General features: G+C 40.6%; 1 protein-coding gene and 1 long non-coding RNA gene across 6 annotated transcripts; one reads left to right on the forward strand and one right to left on the reverse strand.

Annotated features, from left to right (window-relative positions):
- Window positions 1-4,130: 4,130 nt before the first annotated feature.
- On the reverse strand, window positions 4,131-10,350 carry CCDC28A (coiled-coil domain containing 28A). 5 transcript variants are annotated; one of them, XM_032983263.2, is made up of 6 exons: window positions 10,237-10,350; window positions 9,237-9,431; window positions 7,679-7,842; window positions 6,579-6,733; window positions 5,909-5,931; window positions 4,131-4,937 (listed from the first exon to the last, which is right to left on the reverse strand). In XM_032983263.2, exons 2-6 carry the CDS (start codon window positions 9,392-9,394, stop codon window positions 4,883-4,885), a joined length of 555 nt encoding a protein of 184 aa, XP_032839154.1. In that variant the 5' UTR covers window positions 9,395-9,431; window positions 10,237-10,350; the 3' UTR covers window positions 4,131-4,882. The 5 variants fall into 5 exon arrangements, with proteins under 5 accessions (XP_032839154.1, XP_032839148.1, XP_032839151.1 ...); XM_032983257.2 differs by lacking the exon at window positions 10,237-10,350 and adding an exon at window positions 9,998-10,172 and having other exon boundaries at window positions 9,305-9,431; XM_032983260.2 differs by lacking the exons at window positions 4,131-4,937; window positions 5,909-5,931; window positions 10,237-10,350 and adding an exon at window positions 9,998-10,079 and having other exon boundaries at window positions 5,984-6,733.
- Window positions 10,351-10,475: 125 nt separating this feature from the next.
- Window positions 10,476-23,595, forward strand: LOC116959185. Its single transcript, XR_004405723.2, has 3 exons — window positions 10,476-10,828; window positions 16,913-17,010; window positions 22,192-23,595. It is a non-coding gene; the product is annotated as an uncharacterized LOC116959185 (long non-coding RNA).
- Window positions 23,596-23,664: the final 69 nt, after the last annotated feature.

Genomic DNA, 23,664 nt, shown 5'->3' on the forward strand with positions numbered 1-23,664 from the left:
CCATTTTAGACTAGCAACCTCTTGAGTGCTAGGCTGCTTCAAGGGGACCACTGTTTTTTGTTCGTGTGTCTTTCTGAATCTGTGGCTGTAAGTTTATATTAGATCTGCTGAGGTGGTTTCATGAGCTGCTGAGAACAATTGTTTCAGGCCAGTCTGGAACTTAAAAGACATTGCCTTGCCTTAGAAACCAAGTCTGCAAACTTCAAGTTTCAGTCACATTCTTAGGCTAAAACCCTCATGGTTTCCACTAAATTAAAGACATTGAATTTACAGCGCATCTGCTGCAAGTACTTCTGGTGCAGAAGACGTGTCAGCTAGTTAATTAGGATGGAGAGGAGTTGAGCTCCTCCATCAAGGTGTTTGTGCACCAAAAGCCAAATCACGTGTGCACAGATACTTGCATTTTTGATGCTGTTTCTTCTGTGCTGTATACTGTTATATATGTGTTTGATTTTCAGTAGTTTGAACAACTAGAGAATTGGTTTTTTTAAAGTGATATAATCAGTTTCTCTGCTGCTAGATTAAAAAAGATAGGTTATATCCTTTGTTTTCTTCAAAAGCAAAGCTGAAGGTGTAATTTGTAGCATTTTTTTCCTGCAAGCTTTTAAGAAGAAATTATAAAACCTTGATATAGCAATGGTAGCGCAATCTGAAGAGCAAAGAAGCAAACATGCTAGTGTGAAGTCTTTCTAGGTTGGCACCTCAATATTAAAACATGCCAGCTGATCTGCAGGTCGTTTGCATTCACTGTAACAATCGGTAGCCTGTCACAGCTCCTCGCTGTGAACCACATGGAGCCTACAACTGTGTTTAAATTGTTATGCTTTATTGATGCAAATGTAACAAAAATATCTTCTCTCCATTTACAATGCAGTTGTTACGTGGAGTCTGCTCTGGTGTCTTGTCCCAGCTATCGTATGTTTTATGCCGCATGTATCTTTGGGCAGTCAACTGAGGGTTTGGTACGTGCTCATTCGTATTAAATATTCCATCTGGTTTTAATAGTGAGTGAAGAGGGCTCTGATAAAGCCCATGTTCTGTGATGACGATAGCAAGATGCACAAGGCATAGATCACTGACAGTTAGTTCAATTATTTATAATTAAAAAGGAATGATTTTCCAGTACTGCTGGCTAAAACACATTCTGTGTTAGTAATCCGTAACAGTCTGAACTCAGAACCCAGTGTTTGCATACGGACAGACCTGATCCATGTATGTGACATCTAACATGAAGTGCCAGATTTGATTGCATGAGGAGTGATGAAATTTAGGTGCATTTAGAAGAAACAGCTCCTAACACACAGTAAGCCTGCTGTCATCCTCATGTGCTTTGGGATACTCTAGGCCAAATTTGGCTGCCTTCTTCATTTTTAAGAAGTGAGCTCTGTGCTCAGCTTCCCTATGATAAATTCATTTCTAGAAAAAAAGTGCCTTCAAAGCACCTGTTACACCTACAGAAGTTAGTATTTATAGAAGGGAAGAGTTGGGGAAGTTATCCACATGAAAACAGTTTTGATTTCCCATAAGAAGCTTGAGACTTTATGTGGACGAAGTATTCCCACATCTACACCAATCCTAGGGCAAGAGATGGGTTTTATTGCCTTTTATTGGAAGCGGGTAATCTCCTTCATTTTGATGTGAAAGATTAGACTATAACTGATGTAAAAATCATTAATCTGTGTTTGAAGAAATAAAAAAAAACATACATGCTCAGTTCTCTATCTGCTTTGGGAAGGTGAGGAGAGTGAGTTAGCACTTTTAAATTTTTGTAATGAATAGAACTAAAATTAAAAATGTGTATGTTTCAGGAGTTGAAGCATATGAAAAATGCCAAGCATCACACACTGATGCTTCAGAATCCCTGTATACACTGTTAAAGGTGAAATACTTTGAATCGCAATGTAACCATAGTGAATTTGGATTAATGGGGATACTGAATAGCCATTAACAGTCAATATCCAATATAAAATACGAAGAATCTGACATAGTTGTCAAGTCTCAGTATGTTGTATGTGGCTTACAAGGCTCCAGTGTGCCACTGAACTCCTAAATTTAACCAGGTTTTGGGTTTTTAACTTTCCTCTTATGCCTTTGTTCCTTGTACCTCAAAACACAACCTGCTGAACAATAACAGAATCAGGCCTGTAGGCCTTGATAAAGTTGTTTCTGTTCCTTTACACAAATGAGAATTTCAAGACACAACTCAGCAAGGGAAATAAAAAAGTAAATCTGTATAAATCTGACACTTTAATCAACTTACTGGAAAAAAAAAAATCAGTCCTTACCTATTTATGCTGAAACTTATTTTTAGAGGTCGGTATATTTTCTAAACAAAAGATGTCTGCCTTAATTATGTCTCGCTGTTTTTGAAGAAAGAGGCAGTTCATTTAATACCACTGACTCCCATCTCTTTCAAATCCTCTTTTCTTAGATACTTTCCTTTCCTATTAGCTTTTCTTCCTGAATTGTATTTTCTTTTTTAGTTCATTGAGGTTCCACAGCTGTCTCTTGGAGTGAGGTAATCTAGATCAGGGACACAGGAAAGAGCATCTTTCAAACACTGTATCCATTTATCAGTGTAAGCTTAGGCCAGGAAACATTCAATGTTAATACACTTTTATCTCCATAATCAACTCTTCAGAAAACAAGGTAATAGAAAATTAGCTCATTTTCTTCAGCTACTTATATACCTTCATAATTACAAAAGACTGTCCACAAATGTTTTTTTCTTTTCCAGCAAGAGCATAGAAATGTGATTGGTTTATTACCACACAGAGAAGCTCAGTCTCTCAAAGATCTTGCTACAAAATTTTCTTGTGTGAATCCAAAAGATACTGAGCACAGGCCGTTAAGGGATTGTGTAAAAGACGGGAATTTGTATCCAGGAGGAAATAAGAGAATTGTAATTTCTTAATTATTTGCAATTAATGCGTTCTTTGTGACTTGTCATTGCCTGTGGGCTTAAGGTGGTTGAAGAAAAAGGCGCCAATTCTTGTATTCTTCTAAATAGCTGCTTGAGAAAACTATCTTGAATTATACCTATGCCTTACACACTTTAGCAAAAATTGCTGAAGAAACTTAGAGATCAAAACATCCAACAGACCACGCATTTGTAAGTTATTTGAAATGTCTGAAGTCATAAGCCTAAGCAGAGTCAGATGACAGAGCCCAAAAAGGAAAAATAATTCTACTGTAGATTAGCTTAAACTATGAAAACTACTGGTTAAAAGTGTGTTTTGGGACCAGTATGCACCACTGCACTAGCAATAAGATGGAGGCATGAAGCTAAAACATGCTGCTTTTTTGCTTGATATTCAGATATCTGCACAGAAACACCGCCACAGTGCTGACAGAATTTACTGAGCAGAAAACTGTTAATAGCCCAATTATTGGTCAAAGCGTGGGAAAACCCCAGCCACCTTGGCTTCATTTTGTGAGGTGTATGTTGTATTCTAGTTTTCCTAAGCTGTCTTTGGATTTCACATGACAGGCACATACCCAGCAGCAGGCTGGGACCTTGAGGTACTTTTACCAGCACAGAAAACTCCTAGGGAATGTCAATGATGGAGGAGATAAGTCACATAGAGAAAAAGAACATCCTAAAGGAAAAGCCCAGCTGGGATCCCTACTAGTTCATTAGTTGTTGAGCTTTGCCTGATAGGTGAGGCAGGGACTAATGGTGTTTGAGGCTGAATTTGTAGCCAGAGCCCACGGTGGTGTTTAACTGATCCTTCTGTCCCCAGCAGCAGAGCGTGGGCTTGAGGGTGCCCGTGGTTCCACACAGAGCTGGAGTGGAGGGAACCCTCAACCCCACCCTGGGGCTGGGGCAGCATCCATCTCCTCCCACGCTGCTGAGCACCAGGCAGAGGGAAGCGTAACTCTCAAGTAGAAGGATGAAGATTCCATTCCTTGTGCAGTAGGTATATACAATATAGAATCTGAATGTTTTACCTAAAAACTGAATATAAATTAAATCTAGAAACAAAGTCACAGTTTGGTGGACAAAGATATAAATTTTGGATCTAAAACCAGCCTGATTTTACACAAATACAGAATTATTTTTCTCTGTGAACACGAAGATGATACCAATTAATACCAGACTATTTATAACATAGGAATGACTACACAACTGCATATACTGGATTTATTGAACAACTGTTTACCCAAATTTAGAATTTCACACTACTTACGTGGAACTGATAGCATGCTTGCTAGTTCTAATTTAGTGACATAATTATTCATGGTAACAAAAGAGTAAACTCTGCAAACATTCAGACCATGCAAGAACTCATATCTTCTTAACACAGCTGAACAGATAGCAGCTTGTCTAAATCAAATGTCATATATTTCAAATGTTTTACGTTATTAACAATAAATTAGTCTGTGGCATCACACACACATGATCCACAAAACACTACGGATATATTGTGCAGATTGTCTACATACTGATCAGAAAGGCAACATCATTGCTACCTTCATAAAAACTGGAGGAATGCTAATGAACTTATATACATATATAATTTTCAAACATATGAACAACACTGAGCAGAAGTGCAGAAACTTGCAAGTTTCTGCAATTTTTCTATTAAGGCAATAATAAAAAGCATAGCATCACAGTAACCTTAAAACTCTAGATACTGAGTCCTGACATAATGCAGTGCTCAGAGGAATGTGCAAAAATAAACACTTGGATTTGCACTTTGAGTCTTCATTGTGTGAAGTGAAAAAAACAAACAAACAAAAAAAAAAAAAAAAAAAAAAAACAAAGAACACAAACCAACCACTAAACACAACCCACCAAACCACCATTGTTCCAGATTCCAGTGTCAGGAAAAATGAAAGAAAAGCTTCTGGGAGAATCCTAATTGACAAAGCTGTTATTTCAGCCTGTGGCACTGTTTGGAATATCTTGAGCATCTGCTAAATGTAGTTTTTGGCTGAAGCAAGCCATTAAGGAATAACATTTTCACATATAGATAAGGTATAAACAAGATCATGCTACATGAAACTACACTTAGCCCTGTGACTGGTAGGCACCAGTCCAGATGGCAGATTATTTTTATCACTATTATGTGATAATATTATAAAGAACACAAGCGGAATGTGATATGAGACCAAGCCTTAAACACCTTTCCACAGACACAGAGAACATATATATCAGTGCAATACCTGAGGTCCCAAACCAGAGTCCCACCTGCCTCAGTGCATACAACGTGTGTATCATCAGAAATAACCAGACTACAGGCTAAACTGAATGCAACACTCCTCAACTGTGGTCTTAGCTTATCAAAATCATGATGTACAAGATAAGCTAAGACATTCAGCTTTGTCTTCTTCTGGGCTGGCTAAGAGCACACATTTGTTCAATTACCAAAGCTCTGCTGACGTATTTGACACAGCCCTAGCCTAATCCTTGAAATAAAAAATTAGGTCAGTCCACTATTCACAGTAAAATCAGTGAGGCACATATTTCTAAAAAAAAAAAAAAAAAAACCAACTAAAAGGTAAAGGTAATAGGACTCACTTATCAGTGAGACAGGACACTTGTGAATACTACAGGAGGAATATTACTTTGTACGTTTGTTCCAGAATGTCTCAGCAGGATGCACACAGGAAGACCCTGCTTCTGATGGGCTTTGCCACTGACTGTCACCACCTTGTTGGAAGTGGTACACACCAGATAAAAACACCACTGTACAGAAAACAGCCTGCAATTAAAAGTGGTAAGATTTCGTCACTTGTGTGTTGGAAGAACCTAAAATCCATGCTGTATTACACTACTAATTTAAAATAAAGGATATTATTGAAGCAATTTGACTCCTGTAAAGACACCAGTTACTGGGGAAATATACTGTAATTTGATTACAGTTAATAATAACACAAAACAGACATTTAAGGAAAAGGATACATAGATGAATTCAGTTCTTCTAGCTGCAATATAAATGTAAAAAGTATCAGAAATGGCATTTCATTTAGTCAAAAAAATGCAACAGTTGTGCTGATATGATGAAATAAATACATTAAAACAATGAAGGATATCACTTAACAGTTTGTGCTGAAATGTATGATTTTATTACAGAAAGCAAAGCAAACCTGCCCTGAATTTGACACCAACAGAGCTAAGTCCCAAATTAAGTTTAAATCTGCCTGTCTCAGGAAATGTAGAGAAATGTTAACAGTTTGGGTTTTTATAGAAATACACTAGAGAAAGGAGAAACAAAGTGTAGAATACACAGATCTAAATTCCTTGTTATGTGTGATCTTCCCCAGCTGTAGGAGGATGGACCGCAGGGAAAGTGGTTGTAGTTCCCTGGTACAGGGCCAGTCTCTAAGCAGGCCTACAGCCTCTGACAGTTTACAGCTAGACTGCTCCACTCACCCAAAGACGCAGCAGCCTATAAAAATTAAAACGATGTACTATGTTTTCTCAAAACCAAGATGACAGCAAGGTTTATATCCTGGCTCATTACACAACTCTGTTCTCCTCAGCTGTAAATCACTGCCCACCCAGCAGTGGCATTTTCCTGAGCCGAGCGCTGTGGGCAAAGTTCCGTGTGTTCTGCCTTCCCCATACTTACGTCTGACAGCAGCCTGTCCAGGTTGGAGTCACTGGCTAGTTTCCTTTTATCTTCAGGGAGTTCTTCCAGCTCCCCATAGAGCTCCAGATTGAGGCGAGCAAGTTTCTCCTGCATACTCCGCACATGCTCCATCTGCTCTATGGAACATTCATTTCCTAAAAGGATGAGCAACAGCTTTAGATAAAGAAACCTGAGAGAGGAAACGAAGGTGTGAGGATGCAGCTTTTTACATCAGAGAAGAGGAATTTAAACATCAAATTTACAAGTTAATTTGCTTTCTTAACGATTTCCTCCCTGTTTCACTACTGAAGATTATGTCATCTTGTCTGGTATTATGTTGTGCTGAACTTATGATAAATACCAAATACACTAACCGTTTCTTAGAATGTACTTTTTCTTTTTCTGTATTCCTGAATGTCTCTCTGATTTAGCAAGGCCCTGTTTTTTAACTTTAAATATGATCACAATAAACTTTCTAATTTTGACTAATCTTGGGGGTTTATTTCTTGTAACTGATGCTTTATATAAGACAGACTTTTCAGGTTCTCTTGTAAAATAAGTGTGCTTGCAAAAACACATATGCATCTTTCTACTTAGTACAGGGAAAATAAGGAAGCAGATTTTTTTCTGAAACCTCCATCAACTGTCTAGTAGTAAGAATAGTAAGATGCCAAGACAGGAGAGTAAACTGGGTAAAATGCAACTTGCATTGGATTCCATAAAAGTTGTTATCAATAGTCTGAAGTGTTAATAAAGCAAAATCAGGTGCTAAATACAGTTACTTCTTATTATTCCTATTCTATCATCAATAAGTGGCTTTAAATTTGGTATCTTAAATCTATATGCCAAGGTACTGCCTTTGGTAAGCTATGCTGGAAAGAACAATGAAATGGGCTTGAATCATCTCTCAAAGCCAACCTTACGATAGGTCTATAATGTAAAAATGCACTAAGATCTATTAGTTATGTTAAACTTCATTTCATATGGCAGAGTCCAATATGACAAACTGGCAGTCTGTCCATACAGCACATTTGTTTGCAAAAGTTACCATCATATAGCTATAAAAACAACTATTATATACAGACAATTTATGCACTTACCAAATGCTTGAAGTTTGCCAGAGTGGAAGTCATTCAGGAGACTCAGAAGACCCCTTTCCATCTCCTGCACGTCAGATACATCTGTGAGAAAAGAATGCTGGATCGGTGCTGCCTGTGCCCCTTTTGCTTCACCTCCTGGAGGTTTGGCTTTCTCTTTTATTACACTGAAAAAAAAAATATATATATAAACAAAAAGATTACTTATGCTTTCACTTTCACTGAGAATCTGAAATGTAACAGAAGCATACAGGTTTATATGCCAGAAAGAACATCAATTTTTTCCACCTGTATCTGAAGTTTAATATATTACTGCTCCTGGAAAATTTATTAAATTAGATTCTTGCAGATGAAGTGAAAAATTAAATACTCCTACTCCACTATTGTTAACAGCAGTTCATCCTCCCATTGTTATGTCAATTACCACTCCTGATTGGAAAGTTCGAGAAATTGTCTATTATCACTGCTTGATAAGTTTGACTTAACAGTTGAGCATGAATGTCCTTTTTTCAAAACTTAAAGCTAAAAGGACATTTTCTTCCCTAGCCAATATTGTGGGCCACAAGAAATTAATTTCTAGTACATTCCAGAATATTGTTGAGACTTAACTAAACTGTACAGTCAGCTGCAGAAACCACCAATTTATAGCACATTAGTATTTATTACTATTTTCCTCAAAATCTTAACCCATTTTACTTGAAAAATAATGTACAGACTTTACATTGCAGGAACTCATTATTCATCAGGCCAGTACTGGATCCTGCAAACAGATTATCTGTGCTAATGACGACAGTTCGGTACTGAATCTTCGGCCAATAGTGACAGGTCAATAAACTCAGCTGCTTCTCTCTAGCTAACATTTCACTTTCAAATCCCTCTTCACTCATTTAGCCGCTGTTATCTACCACAACAAAGAAATGTTAATTTTCCTGCAAATTATAAAACACATTCTCAAACTGATGTATCATCAATAACACACAAACTACTCCAAAACAGTACTTTCTGAAGAGCTGAATGCCTCCCTCTGCATAAGGCCAGCCTGGGAGCTACCGCTGCCCCCACTGATGGGTCCCCAAACAAAAAAACACTGAAATTCCACTTCTAGCTCATCCTGTTCAATTCATGTCCTTCATTTCCTCCCCTACTGTCAGTTCCAACCTTGCAGTCATGTAATATTTTATTTGTTCCTCACAGCTGTACATCTAGGGCTCTGCTATCTCCCATGATGACCACATTTGCCATATTTGATCACCCAACTCTTGTCTTTCACCAGTCACATCAGGCTATCATCGCTTCAGGTAAATTGTTATCAGTATGAGTCTACAGCATTGTGTAACATTTTATAAAGCTTACAAGAAGAGTATCCAGCACCTTCATTTGCTGTAAAATAGCTGCTATAATTCATTAAACACAAATCGCTTTGCTACAAAAGACATCATCAAAAATGAAGCCCTTTTTTTCATTCCATCCCAGGCTGTCTAAAAAGCCTTTAGACAGTCCAAGCACTGGCAGTTTCCTGGCTCTCACCTCCACCGAGCTTGCAAGCTGCTCCCAAGCTTACCGTTTTAACTTTGTTTTTTGTACTGCAGGCTGTGGTGCAGGATTTGAAAAGGCTGTACTTTTACTGACCGGCACAGAGTTCTTCTTGGAATTAGCAACCTGAGCAGGGTGACTGGTAGATGATTTGGGGCTCCTCCTCTTGATTTTCCTTTCCTCCATTTCTTCCCATTTACTGCATCTAAACTAATTTCTTGTCCTCCAAAGAGAAGGGGAAAAAAAAAAAAAAAAAAAAAAAAGAAATATCCATTAAAACTGGCATTTACACTAAAAGCAAGAGAAAAAAACAGGTCACAGTGCATGGAAATACAGCTTTGTAGTTTCTTCAGAGATGAGTAGTCACTCATTTATTCAAACAAGAGAATCCGGTTTTTGGGAGAAGCTGCCCAGGCCTGCCTGACAGGCAGAAATTAAGATCTGAATCAGCTTCAGCCAACAGGTACCTGAGAGCGATCGCAAGCTTTGCGTCCCATGGATTATTGCTAGAAAACACCGTGACTACTCAAGTCCACGCCAGTCAAAATACTAAGAAACGATGGTGGCATGAGGATGGTGTGATTCATCCTTGCCAAATAACCCCCTCTAAAGGGAGCGACAACGGCCTTAGCCGAAACTCAGCCAATGCCGAGTTATTATTGTTCACATGTACGCTACCGCTGGGTGCTACCCACTGAGACACACGCCAGGCTGCTGCCAGGCGATACGCTGCTTCTGGGTGCTACCGACCAACCTCCCCTCCCGGGGAAACGCCTCTCCGTGACTCACCGCCCCACGGCGGCGCAGGGCGTCCTGCGGGCACAGGGACGTCAAGCGCCATGGCTGTCCCGCTGGGGGCCGCTTCCCCGCCGTCACAGCCCGGGCAGCCCCTACTGTGCACCGCCGTTTGATGAGCATGGAGACCCGGGACGCCGCCCGCCATCCCGAGAGGAGGGACGGGGACACGGACACGACCCCCCCAGCGCCCGTTAAACGGCCGCCGGCGCGCAAGCCCCGCCCCCCGCTACCTGTGGGGAGGTCCCGCCCCCGGAGCGGCGCGCGGACCCCCCGGCTCCGTCCCCCCCAACCCAGGGAAGCGGCGGGCTCGTCTCGGCGCGAGGGTCACGTGACGGCGGCTGGGGGCGGTGCGGCCCGGCTGCCCCGCGAGATGCATTGTGGGAGCCCCCGCCCCCTGCGGGCGGCGGTACTCCCGCGGCGGGGAGGGGGCGACTACTATCCCCAGAATCCCTCGCGGCAGGAACCGCCGTTAACGGCTGACGGGGCCGGGGCTGCCAGCCGCCCCCCTGCAGCGGTCCGAGGGACAGCCTGGGGGGCCTCGCTCGGCGCGGCCTCCTCCGGGGCAGACAGCTGTCGCCGGCCGCAGGGGCGGGAGCCATCCGTCGCGGCGCCGCCGGCTGCCCTCAGGCCCTGCGCTTTGCGCATGCGTGGTAGGCTTGCTGCGCTGGAAATGCTGTTGGTGAAACAACGGATTCCGTAGTTCTAAAATGTGAAAAGCGGAAGAAGAGCGGAATGGTTGGAAAAGGGATTGCCGTCTCCTCGGCAGGAGCGCTCTGCGTGCTCCATGGGACTTTCGGAGCTCTGCCAGCAACAGAAGCTCGGGTGAGAATGGGCCCTGCAGGCTTGAAGGCTTAGTTTGGTGCGAGGCAGCTTCTCGCCAGTGACAGGCCCTGTGCTCCAGGTGGCAGCATCCCTTCGCGCTCTAGAGATCTTTAAGCCTCGGCTGCTCTTTACCTCTCTCCCTTCCCGGCCGTTGAGCTCGCTATTCGGAAGTAGCAGGGGCAGGTAACAGGTCTGAGAGGCAAGGAGGACCCACTCTTCTGTCATACAGCTTCATCCCCGCGACAGATATTCCTGGGGGCGTTAGTGACCCAAGTTAAAGGAGGAGAATCCTGCTGCCACGTTCAGTTTGATGCAGCTCTCTGTCTTTACCGACCTTGATTCCAGTCTTGAGTAGCTGGCTTGCAAGAACTTAATTTTCAAGGCAGGCAATATTAATAGCACGTGCCAACCTAGCCCTAGTAATTAAAAAGTTCAGTCCCCTCCCCCCACCCCCGTCTATTTTGTGGTGCTCTCACTATTGTAGAGAAACTCAAACAACTGCATTCTTGTCAGCACTTGTCTCTTCAGTGCTGCCTGTCACTGATGGTTTTGTACACTTGAATTCTTGGCACATCTTTCCTAGTTATAGCTGGTGGCTCAAGGCGTTTTTCCCCCATGTGACAGTTTGTTGTCTAGAGAGATGAACTTGTCAACTGTCAGTACAGTTTGTCACTTTCAATTTCTTCTACTTGCATTGCAATCTTAGCTTTTACCTGAGAAACATGTTGTTCATAACTGTTTGTTTTCTGATGAAAACTCTCAGATGTTATTTACACACCAGCTGTGAAAGGTGGTATAAGCTGCATCACACAGAGTGAAAACATCAGCCAAAAGCTTTACTGGTGTTTGCAAGGGTATGTCTCAATATAAAGCTATCGCATGGCTTAACAGGTGTGCAGCTCGGATGCATCTCTGCCTCTGTCCAGACCTATGATACCAAAAAACCTGATTCTCCAGTTGTACCCTGATCCCAAACCTTCTTAGGGATCTTGAATTAGACCCAAGGCACTATTAGCAGTCACAGTGCCTCATCAAGATTTCTGTAGGACATTGCAGTTGTGAGACCCAATGGCCACTCTGAGTCCAAAAGGGGTGCTGTCAGAGGGAGATGGCATTTGCAAGGACTCTGGGGTGAAGGACAGGGACTGAATGTCCACTGAAGGTCACTCTGCAGTGAAAGTAATGCCTCACAGAGGGTCAGAGCTTTCTCTGGATCAGTTCTGATACATTGTGAACAGTTCTGTTGCAACAGATCTGTACCAGTGATACACTGACAGTTCACATATGGGAATAAGCAATCTAGGGGCGTTGACGTGTAAACTGGAGGGACTACATGACATTAGAATGATTATTAAAATGTCTCTATTACTTCTATATCTGATGTAGCAGAGCCTACAAGGGCAGATAATTGTGAAATCATCAGACTTTATGTTTTCGTAGTGAAAGTAATTTTATGGTGAATAATTAATTTCTTATGAAAGATAGTAGTGAGTTAAGAGCAAAGAACCAAAGGTAGTATGATCTTGATTTGATACTACAAATCCTATTGCAGGTAACACTGTTGCCTGGAATCAGATAAAGATATCATACATTCACTGGGGGGGGGGGAGGGGGGAGAAAAAAGTGTGTTTTGGTTCATCTCCATTTAGCTGAGCTTTTGCATAATTTTGTATTGTGGGACTTTGGAAAAATGGCTTTTTCTTCCTTTGTAAAGCATTTTTCTGACAAAGCCATCAAGCATTACAGTGGTAGCATTTGTATATACTTGTTGCTCCAAGGGTAACAGTGTTTTAATAGTAACAATGTTACTGTTAAAGAAGCAAATGTAAAAGTTAATTGAATCTGATTTTATTTACATGTATATCTTCTTACAAACTAGAGGCCCAGTTTTGAAGATGCTTTGAAGAACTTCAGAGAAGTTAGTCTGTACTTTGTATTGAGATATGCATGCAAATAAAATCAGATTCTTCTTTCTGAAAACCCTGTTCAGTTAACATGAGATGACAAGTTGGCTCTAAAGGCTTTCAAGACAATGGTGAAAGCATCTTGTTCTTTAGCTTCTATAAGTAACCTCGCATGTATTTCACAGGGTGGCACCTTGTACTCATGGAAGAATGACATTGCTGTAGCATCACCTGAAAATGAGTATAGTCTGGGACATACCTGTTCACACAAAGTAAAGTACTTGTATCTGGTTTACAACTAGCAGTATAACAAGGTGCGTGTGTATCTATCAGCCAGCTAAATGTACAGAGCAACGGAGCAAAGTTGGAACAACATAAAGAAAATTAATTGACTCTGGATTAAAACGGATGTAGAGTCATGTGGGTTAGGCACATGTGTACTCTGCTTTACACAGTGATGACAGATATGCCCTCAAGAAATGTCACTGAAAATGTGTCAACATGTATACTTTCATTGTATCTCTCTATATATACACCCAACATGATTTGGCTAAGGAATATAAGCATATATAAATATTTGGCCTTCTATATTATTACTGATCAGTTTCCACATCTGTAACATGAATAGTCCATTCAAATCAGCATTATCACACATATGAGCAAGTAGTTTAAAACCTCCACCAGTATTCTGTGTGTGTCCAGTGCCAGCTTACTGCAAAAAAGCAATTCTTGGTTAGCTACCAAAACATTAAATACATGACCTGCTTAAAAACTAAACAAATCTTTTGCCAGAACGTGGATGTTGAATAAACCACCTCCTCATCCAGCAGTATGGTGATTCAGGGCACTCACAGCGCTGTAATGAGGGGAGGAAGGAGGGAGAACAGAAGGGACTTGCTGAAGCACTCGGAAAGCAGAATCTTTTCAGTTACACATAATCCTGGCTCTGAAGGAGGATGGCTGCTCAAAGATTTTCCCTTCAGATTGCCCCAGTGTCCTGATGTACACCAAACTCTTTATCTCCTTGCTAATGTCCTTCTGGGACCTTCTTGGCCAGTTTTGTTCCAGCCTTCCTCTTCTGGTAGTGTCTACTGGTGGTGTCTTCTGGTAGTGTCTGCTCTCATTGTGCCCCAGTTCCTTCTCTGTAAGTATATCTTAAGTTCTTCTCTCCAATGCTGCTTTGGCCCCTTGCTCTTATGGTTCCTCAAAGACCGTGATGATCTCCTAGGTCCTAGGAGATCCCTGGCAATGAAAGCTGATTTGTCCTATTATGGGAGCTTTGATGAATTCCACCAATTATAAAGACAGCTCTGCTGGTCAGAGCAAAGGTCCATATAGCCCAGTGTACTAACTCCAGCACAGTCAATTGCAAATGCCTGAGAAAAACTGTTAAGAAGCTGGCAAACATGCAATGCTGCCTCTGAGTACATTCCAATCTCCCAACAGGTTTGTGAGTCAGATGCAGTTTCTATGCACGTAGCAATGTTATGTGGCAATCACCCCAAGAACTAGGCCTATAGGGCCTGAATGGCCCTGACCATCCCACCTGGGACCCCCCTCACCCCACTGACCATGGGCCCAGGAGCCCCATTTCAGCTCAGCACGAGATTTTCAATCCCTGCCTAAGGTAAGGGTCTCCAGCTCTCTCTTCAGCTCCTGGATGGATCCCTGAGACTTATGCTGTGGTCTTCAGAAAAAAAAAAAAAAATCAACCAACACATGATTTCTTTTATATGTCTGGAAAATTATGTTGAAATAATATTATTAACATGTCCACTAGTTAGTCTGGATTCCGTATTCACAGTATCACAAAAATAATAGTGGTTGGAAAGCACCTTCTGAGGTCATAACATCATGGGATACTTCAGGTTGGAAGGGACATCATGAGGTCTCCAAGTCCAAGTAGGGTCAACTGTGTGCTCAGACCAAGTTTCTCAGGGCTTTATCCAGCCTGTCATGAAAGCTTTCAAGGATGAAGACTGCACAAATGTCCTGTTGCACAACCTCTGGCTCAGAGCAGGGCCACTGCCCTGTCAGGTCAGCTGTGGCTTTGTCTGGCCAGGCCTTCAAACCTTCAGGAATTAAGATCCCACCGCCCCTGCAGATAACTTGTTTTAGTACTGCATTACAGTCGTAGTGAAGAAGATTTTCCTTATACAATTTTTAGTTATATAAAAACATGTTAATATTCTATATGTGTTCAATAGATATAGAAGCTATTGTACAGTTACATCTGTCTTCCTCTAAATATTTGGTTTAAGTATATGTAACATGCATTAAGATCCCTCAAGGAAAAAGCACTTTGGAGCTGTACATCAGTTGTTTTAATAACACTCATATGCCAGCTGGAAAAGGAAAAAGTCTATCATGGGCTCTGCCAGCACACCCAGTATAGTCCCAAACCTAATCCAATTTTTCACACTCTGTCAGAAATGAAGAAGTAAGATTATCGAGAAATGCATTGGTGGTTCACTAGTGTGTAATGTATTCTCTAGAATTATTTCAAAACATTTTCCATGTTTTTAGGTGCTGGCATGTTGTAAAAAGAGTAGGGTTATCTGAAGGATAAGGCTGTGAGTCACTTAAAGGAAATGTTGTGGAGGGAAAACAGGGAGGGAAAAGACTTTTTGTGCAGGATGATTGTTAATCTCCATCTCTCACCATTGTCTTGCTTGGACAGTGCTTGTTCACATGTTAAAATACATTATAATCAAATGATTCCATCTGCCAAACTGTTTCACTAATTTTATCATAAATAATATTTCTCACAAGATTCATAGGACTTGTTGATAGACTCGAGAAAAGGCTTGGATAATATGGCACCACTCTCAAAAGCTTGCATGCCTGTTCAGTAGTAGATAATGATGAATTTCATGTGTGCTTTTAAAATAAATCAAAATAAACTAAAATAAATATTGGGCAAATCCTTCATCCTCGGGCAGCCTGCTACATTATTTTTGCAGGTACTCATTGACTTACTCGCTGTAAATGTAATGTTTACAATCACTATAAGATGGGCAGCATGATATTTACAGAATTCCATCAAGGTCAGCAAAACTGAACCCTCGTGAGCCAAAGTGAAAAGTAAATTCTAGAAACAAGACCAGATCAGAAAACATATGACAAGAGGCTTCTCTTCTGCACAGCTCAGGACATATTAGCAGAGAGTATGGTTTCTGATATATATTATGGAAATAATATGTGGAAAAGATTGTTGCATTTTATTTAACCTTAAATTTGTAACACCTGTTCTTGGCAGACACCTGCTCTTTTCCCCTTTTGAATACTTAAATATTGAATAAAGTTTATGATTAATTTAGTACAACAAGATAGAACATGCAGCTCATGTCACAAAAACCCAAGGTACATCTTTTGTTTTCTGTGGCCTGTGTTTTAAACCATTCAGTAATTTATCACAAGAGGACCATAATGGAGTAAGTCCTTGAAGAAAAAACAAACAAACAAATGAACAAAACCCAAAACAGTCTTAAGGTAGCAACTGAAATAAAATACTTGTTCAGTTGTTTTAATAGTTTGGCTAAATGCCTACAAAAATCGTTTTATTTTCTTTGCCAGTGTTTACACTTAATGTCAGTAGGAGAAACTAATATTCACAGTCTCTGTGAAATGCCATTGACAGTATTGCTAGTACAGAGTAACCCGGGCATGCCAGGGAAGGTCCTGTAAGTAAAGTTTAACTTTTCAAAGCAATTTCAGATTCACCTCTAGCGTGCACAAACATGGGCTTGTGGACATAATCACCTGCACACACCTCTGAATCTTCAGTCATGTCCAAGAATCCCAGTGGTGTGAAACTGTTCAAACTCAGAGAGCAAATAAAGGCAATTCCTACCACAAAGATCATACAAGAGATGGATACAAGGCAAAAGAGGAAAAAGAAAAAAGGAAACAATTATACAACCTGGATCTGCATGACCAGCCATGGTTTAAGCACAGCAGCATCCTGATTTTTGTCAAGCGTTCTGTTGGCATTAGGGGCAAGGATGAATTTGTCACTTACAGGAAAGAATCTGTAGGTGAATTTTGTTGATGGATCCTTTGGCTTACAAGAAAACCAAGCAAAAGTCATTTTTTTTTTCTTGAGCCACAAAATATAAAACTAACTCGATTATACTTTTTTTTTTTTTTTTAATGGTAAACTCTGTATGCAAAATTATAGGCCTCATTTGGAAACTTCAACTCAAGAAAATCCAGTAATTTTTCGAAGTGAGAAGATTTGTGAAGCTTATGCCTGCAAAGAAGTCTGAAGGCAAGCAGGTATACTTCCTTTATTGAATGTGCTAAGAGCATGAGATAGAGCTCTCATAGAAATAAAGTTGTATTATAGAAATATATTACAGAAATCTATAATTATATCCTAGAAATAGAACTCAGATTGTTACCCTAATATCAAAGTAGGACAGTGAGTTATTTGCCATCTGCAATTTTTCCTGGTCACATTTGTAGTTGGCCTTAAGTCACTTTGTATTGCTTGGGAAATTTAATTCCCTTTCCCCTCTGTAGCTTCATGGCTCAGTATAAATACAACTGCCATGATGTTTTAAAAGCATCAAGTGACAATTTTTTTCCAGGCTAGAAGATATATTGCTGAGAAGTTCCACTGACTACGTGTCAGTTCTCCCAAACAAACCCCAGAAAGCGTGTTTGTAATTTCAGACTGTTTTGTTAGTTACATACAAATGGAGAACTAAAACCAAACAAAAATCCATTCCCTAAAGAGAATAAATGTACATAGAAATATTTGTACAGAAAACTGTTTCTAAGAAATGCATATGCTAAATGGTATACTAGAGTTTTCAATATGATTTTAGTCTAGTAATTCTAATTAGCAAAGGAAAAGATAAATAGTTGAAGTATTTTCCTTTGCATTGGAAATACTAAAAAGAAATAGCAGCAAGAGGTCTCGGGTCCAAATAGGACACCTGTGACTCTGTGCATCATGTTCCTGTTCAATAAAGAGGACCTCTGTGGCAAAATATTTAAGGCTTAAATACATGATGAAATACAGTGGGCATGCGAGTACCACTGTTTCTCTGAAGGCAACTATATAACTTAATAATTGTAGTATGGTACAGTAGATATTAGTGAAAAGACTTCTATTTTAAGATTTTCTTTAATCTTAATAGAATAACAGGTTTAAATGAGACCTTATCAAAGTATATTTAAAAAACAACTATAGGGAAAGCATAGTAAAAAGTGATAGACTTCAGTGGAAAATAACTGACTATATGCATTTACAAGTTTTGGTTGTAGATCACAATAATTATATTAGTATCAAAACTGCAGTTATAACTGTCATTAAATACAAAGCACAGAAAAATTGGTTTATGCTCAGAAGGCAACTGAGCACCACGCAGCTGCTCACTCCCCTCCTCCCCCCCAACTCTAGAAAGGAGAGAATAAAACAAAAGTCTCAGGAATTGAGATAGGAACAGGGAGGGATGACTCACCCATTATGGTCACGGGCAAAAGAGAGACTCTTTAGGGGAAGAAAAAAGAACATAGATTTAATTCGGACACTAATAATGACAACACTTAACAGATACAGTAGGACAGCGAGAAGCATTAACACATCTTAAAAACTCCTTCCCCCACCCCTCCCTTCTTCCTGGGCTCAGCTCTGCTCTCAGTTTCTCTGCCTCCTCCTCCTCCCCAGTGCACAGGGGGCAGGGGACGGCGGGTGCCATCAGTCCTGCTGCTTCTTTCCCCTCAGAAGGAGGGGGGGAACTCCTCGCGTTCTTCCCCTGCTCCATGTGGCTCCCCTCTCGCGGAGACAGTCTTCCACAAAATTTCTCTGACATGAGTCCCTCCCACAGGCCACAGCCCTTCCCGAGCTGCTCCAGCGTGGGACACCCCCCCGTGTTGCAGTCCTCCCAGCACCGAACTACACGGCAGGATCTTCCTCCCACAGGGTCCTGGCTGCCTTTGGGCAGCCACCTGCTCTGGTGTGGGCTCCTCCACAGGCTGCAGGTTGGCCTCTGCTCCACCGTGGGGCCTCCATGGGTGGCAGCGGGGGTGGCCCTGCTGCCTCACCACAGGATACAGGGGGGGTCTCTGATCCAGCACACCTCCCCCGCCCTTTTCCTCCTTTGTTCTTCCACTGACCTTGGTGTTCACATAGATGTCGCAAGTCCTCCCCACAGTTCCCCCTCCTCCTCCCAGGTCCCTTCTTAAATACGTTCTCAGAGAGATGCAGCCACCGTTGCTAATTGGCTCGACCTTGGTGCAGAGGTGGGTCTGACTTGGAGCTGGGGGAGCTTCGAGAAGCTTCTCACAGGGGCCACCCCTATAGCCCCCTCCCCTGCCACCAAAAAAACCCCGTCACTCACACAAACCCAGCACAGCATTAAAGAACCAAAGTGGTATCATTGTGAGACTGGTTTTTTATTTTGTTTGGAATTTTTTTTTGTTTTGTTTTGTTTTTTCCATATATGTACAACGAGGGATTAAATTTGGAAACTTTTGGAAACAGACCATAAAGGGAGACTCCTGGAAGGAGGCTCAAATACTGTTAACATTTTTTTTCTTCTAAAGAAGCTGTTTCTGAAATAGGACATAGGCTTAAATCCTTTATACTTTCTTTCACCCCACTTTTAAGAAAAGCTAAACAGAACTTTTTTAGCTGTATTTCACTGTAGTTAAAAGTTAATTCCTAAGCTATTAAGTAAAGTGTTTATATGTTTTTTTCCTGAACTAACTAAAACCTGATTTTGCTAGAAATGATTAAAACTCAGCATATTCATAGTCCCCTAAGGAATGCGTACTCTGCCAAGTCTGAAAACACTTGGAACAGAGAGAAGGTCTGAGTAAATCTTGCACACTGTGCTACAGTTTTTTTACTGATTTATGAACAAGACGCTGATGCTTAGCTTGTAGTTTGTCTGATCTATGCAATGAAATAAACACAGCTGTATTTATTACAGTGATTGCATAATCACATATTTGGTACTCACAAACTTTTGGGAATATTCAGAGAGCAGTATGTGATAAAAATCCTAATTTCCTTTACTTTCTCTAATATCACTGTCAATTTATTTTAAATTTAATATAAGATTGTGTTTGTATAAATTAAATATTCTAATATGAATGTTTCTGCAACATCAGTAATTCAGATAATTTACACTGGTTGTAAAGCAGTGGTACTACCACTGCACAGGTCTTAGAAAATGCAAACATGCCAGCCATCACAGGTATTGCTTTGAGTTTCCTAATTTGGGGGTGTGTATAGATCCTCAACTGTTATTCCATGTAGTGCAGACTTTACTACTCAGTGTAATTTCTAGATAGCCATAGCTTTTCCCTTACTGTCAGCCTTCCAAAATATTATTTTGGAATTAGAAAATACTTTATTAGAATTTATTAGCAATATGCCAGTCTCTGAGACTGACTGGGTATATAAACAGAAACACTGAGCTTTGCAGAATAAACACATTGGATCTCATCCCTACACATCATCAGGTAGATTAAATTAAGCAGAGGAACATAAACAAGGCAGACAGAGACCTTTAATGACCTACCACAGTGGTAGATTCTTCCCAAATGAATATTTTTAAAAGTCATCTTAAAGCCAAAAAATTTTTTTCTGGCATTCTGTAAGTGTCCAAAACATGGATAGTATACTAAATATATTTAGAAAATATTTTGTCTTCTTTTTTTAAATCTGAAAATTTCAAGAAGTATCCAAAACCTCTTAAAAAACAGAGAGGTGAGTTTAGACAGTGGTGGAGTCAGTAGCAGATTGCTGCACACTGTAGCGCTACAATTTCACCAGTGACTCGTTCAACTGTGATGGAGATCACAGTGACAAACCATGCTCACTCTCAAAGAAGAGAATGGGGAAATCTGTGTTGGTTGATATATGGTTTATCATGCCCTGTGTTTTTTCAGTGGCCAAAGCCTGTATTTTGTTTATGAGGCAGAAGCTGCTGCAACATGTCAAAAATAATTTGTGACTGACTGGTATGCCATCCATCAGCGCATCAACTGAAACAAAATAGGGTGGCATATTTTTTTTAAATTTCATATATATATAGATTAAACAAGTACCTTGCTGCAGCTGTAGTGACTGATGGTGAGGAGCTAATATCTAAGGAGAAGTTGAGCTCTGCTCTAGTGACCAGCACAGGCTGCAAGTTTGGGAAGCGATATAAGAGGCTCCTGTCCGTTGGACATATTGTTTGCCCTAAGTCTTGAGGCATTCATTTGTGAAGATAATCAGCATTGTTAAAAGAACACAATTTCAAGTCTTGTTTAACTGAATTGTTTTTCAAACCGTTTCAGGTTTTTTTGTGATGATAATTAGTTAAAGATTCGAAATGTAAACTGTGTAATTACTTCAAAAGAGACCACATATAACACAATTAGAGATGACATAAATGTGGTCAGTGTCTTAGATAAATAAAAATGGAATTTACAAAAGCTTTCACCACAAACTGTTCTCATTAAAGCTAGGGACAGCAACAAAAGACTTTGTTCAACATTTATGAAATCTCCATATGTTGAGTCTGAGTTTCAGCTGATAATTCCTCTGGCCTTTGTTTTTCCAGATGTATGTTTTCTTTCAGATATAATGACACCCATATTCCTGCCCTACAGTCACTTGCTGTATGCATACCTGTAGCTGCGTAACTCAGTAACAATGAATAATTATACATGACTTAGATTAGATTTATATTAGATATAAAGAAGACATTTTTCATTATAAGGGTGGTGAGGCACTGGCACAGGTTGCCCAGAGAAGCTGTGGCTGCCCCCTCCCTGGAAGGGTTCAAGGCCAGGCTGGACGGGGCTTTGAGCAACCTGGTCCAGTGGAAGGTGTCCCTGCCCGTGGCAGGGGGGCTGGAACCAGATGATCTTTAAAGGTTCCTCCCAATTCAAACCGTTTTTTGGTTCTGTGATTCCATGATATTTAGACGTCTGAAGTGCTTGTGAAGCAGAAACTTAAACACTTTATCAATTAGAAAAACAACGTAGCCAAAGTTTTTTCTGTCACAGAGTAAGTGGAAATGAGGAATGCACTTTGTTAAAAGATGCAGAAATGCCTCAACCAGATGAAGAAAATTGGTATGGCAGCTCCAGGAGTAGTATTAATGAGCCACTGAGATAATTTCTCAGCAACTTGGTTTCTCTATGGGGAGAACTGGAGTCCTAAAGGCAGATTGTCTCTCAGACCCACACTGCCCTAGTGATTGACAGTCCTCTCTTTGCACTGTAGTCCACTGAACACAAGGACTAAAAGCCTCTTACAATCACGATGTGCTTTGAGCTCTGAGGGGGCTGTAATGCTATGGTGATGTTTTCATAGGCTTTATGATCTCTTGCATGTGTTTCTAGTCACAGCCTAGTTTTTCCCCCACTGTTCTGCTCCCCGGAGAATAATCAAGCATGCTGCTGTGTCTTGAAGTGCAGAGAGTATATTTTCTTGCAATTTCTTCACAGCACATCAGCTGCCTCACTTCATGCAGCAGTTCTACACTGAGGACTTCAGATGATTGCAGAGCAAGCTACAGACCATGCACCTGTGAGCAGGAATGGAAGGAAGGAAGCAGGGGTGGAAGAGCTCCTCTTTTAATGGAAAAGAGCTGTTATGCCTGGTTGGTGTGTTGCTGAATCATATCCTTAGGCCATCACAACTATACTTCTTCCTCCATGGTGTCATGCCTACTGCTGTTAGTTTTGATTGTTCATTGCACCATTGCTAGCATGGCTTTTGTGCAAAGAAAGATAACTGTATAAAGATAGAAAAATGAGGAAGGGTTTGAGAGATTTTAGGCTGGCAGAATGTAGTGTGCTGACTCTTGCACTTGTGTAGATATGCAGAGCTCTGTAGCTCTGAAAAGCTCAGGGACCAGCTAGCAGAACAACCCGAGGTCTAAACCACAAGCTGGATAGACTCAAAGAATTAGTTTTAGCTTAATGTTAGGACTAAGAAAAGACAGCAGGGACAGAAAAATCACTGGGACTGGTGCCACAAACCACTAATCTTTAAGATACTCAAGAGAATATTAAACTCATCTACTATGAAAGTGTGGATACCTCTGCCAAGTACTTTGAATAACAGGGATGAAGGTGTTGGAATTACACTGCAGCCTTTGTTTAATGGTGAAGATAACATAGTGAAGAAAAACAGCAAAAATATTACAGGACTAAATAGAAAAGAGAGCTCAGCTACAGGCTTCAGGCAGGTGCATGACTCAGGGATAAACCAGACAAGGAGAACCTGGGGCTGACAGAAGTTTGAGATTATGAATGTCCAGGGGAATAGGACTTTGTAAGCAACCCATGTCCAAGACATGCATGTCATCATCAGAGAAGTTCTGCTACTAGTTTTAAAAGAATATGCACAATATTCATTTTCGGGATGAAGATGGAGTCTTTGGGGCCATGCTGGATATGAATTCCAGTACACAAAAATACCAGTTCCTGGCATTGGTGAGCTGGAGGAAAAGTAATGAATGGAAGTTTTGCTGCATCGTCAGGCAAAGGTGATCTTCAGTCTAACATAGTAGAGTGTTAATTTAAAGAAACCCAGCAAAACAACTGTATTTTTTTCTGTGGTAGTTAATTTGATCATTTCATGATATTTATATACAGCACAAAACGTAGGCAGTCATGAGGGGCAGACCCTAAAAGAAATGGGTGAAATTCTGGTGCCATTTAACTTTGTTAGAAGTCAGATCTGTGCTCATTTTCTGCCTATCTTATGAAGGTTTAATTGAAAAAGGTTTTCTATTGAAGACAGAAATGAAATGTACGATGATTGAAAGAGCCCAGTGACCCAGCAAGACTGGGAGCATCCACATACTTTTGGTTAACCAGGAAAGAATAAAATGTCAGAAAACATCCTTCTCTTGCAGAATTGCCTCTATTTTAAGACTACACCAAACTTCTACAACTCAACAGCCAAAGTAA

The sequence above is a fragment of the Tyto alba genome, unplaced genomic scaffold (assembly GCF_018691265.1).
Source record: "Tyto alba isolate M040663 unplaced genomic scaffold, T.alba_DEE_v4.0 Super-Scaffold_22, whole genome shotgun sequence".
NCBI lineage: Eukaryota > Metazoa > Chordata > Aves > Strigiformes > Tytonidae > Tyto > Tyto alba.

Excerpts from the sequence above, each read along its gene's own strand:
- CCDC28A (XM_032983257.2), bottom strand. The coding sequence starts at position 10,151 with ATGGCGGGCGGCGTCCCGGGTCTCCATGCTCATCAAACGGCGGTGCAC. Across the intron at positions 6,734-7,678 it reads TGGCAAACTTCAAGCATTTG|GAAATGAATGTTCCATAGAG; the intron begins GTAAGTGCATAA and ends TCATCCTTTTAG. Across the intron at positions 4,938-5,908 it reads GAAGAACTGAATTCATCTAT|CCAAAAACTACATTTAGCAG; the intron begins GTATCCTTTTCC and ends GGCTTGCTTCAG.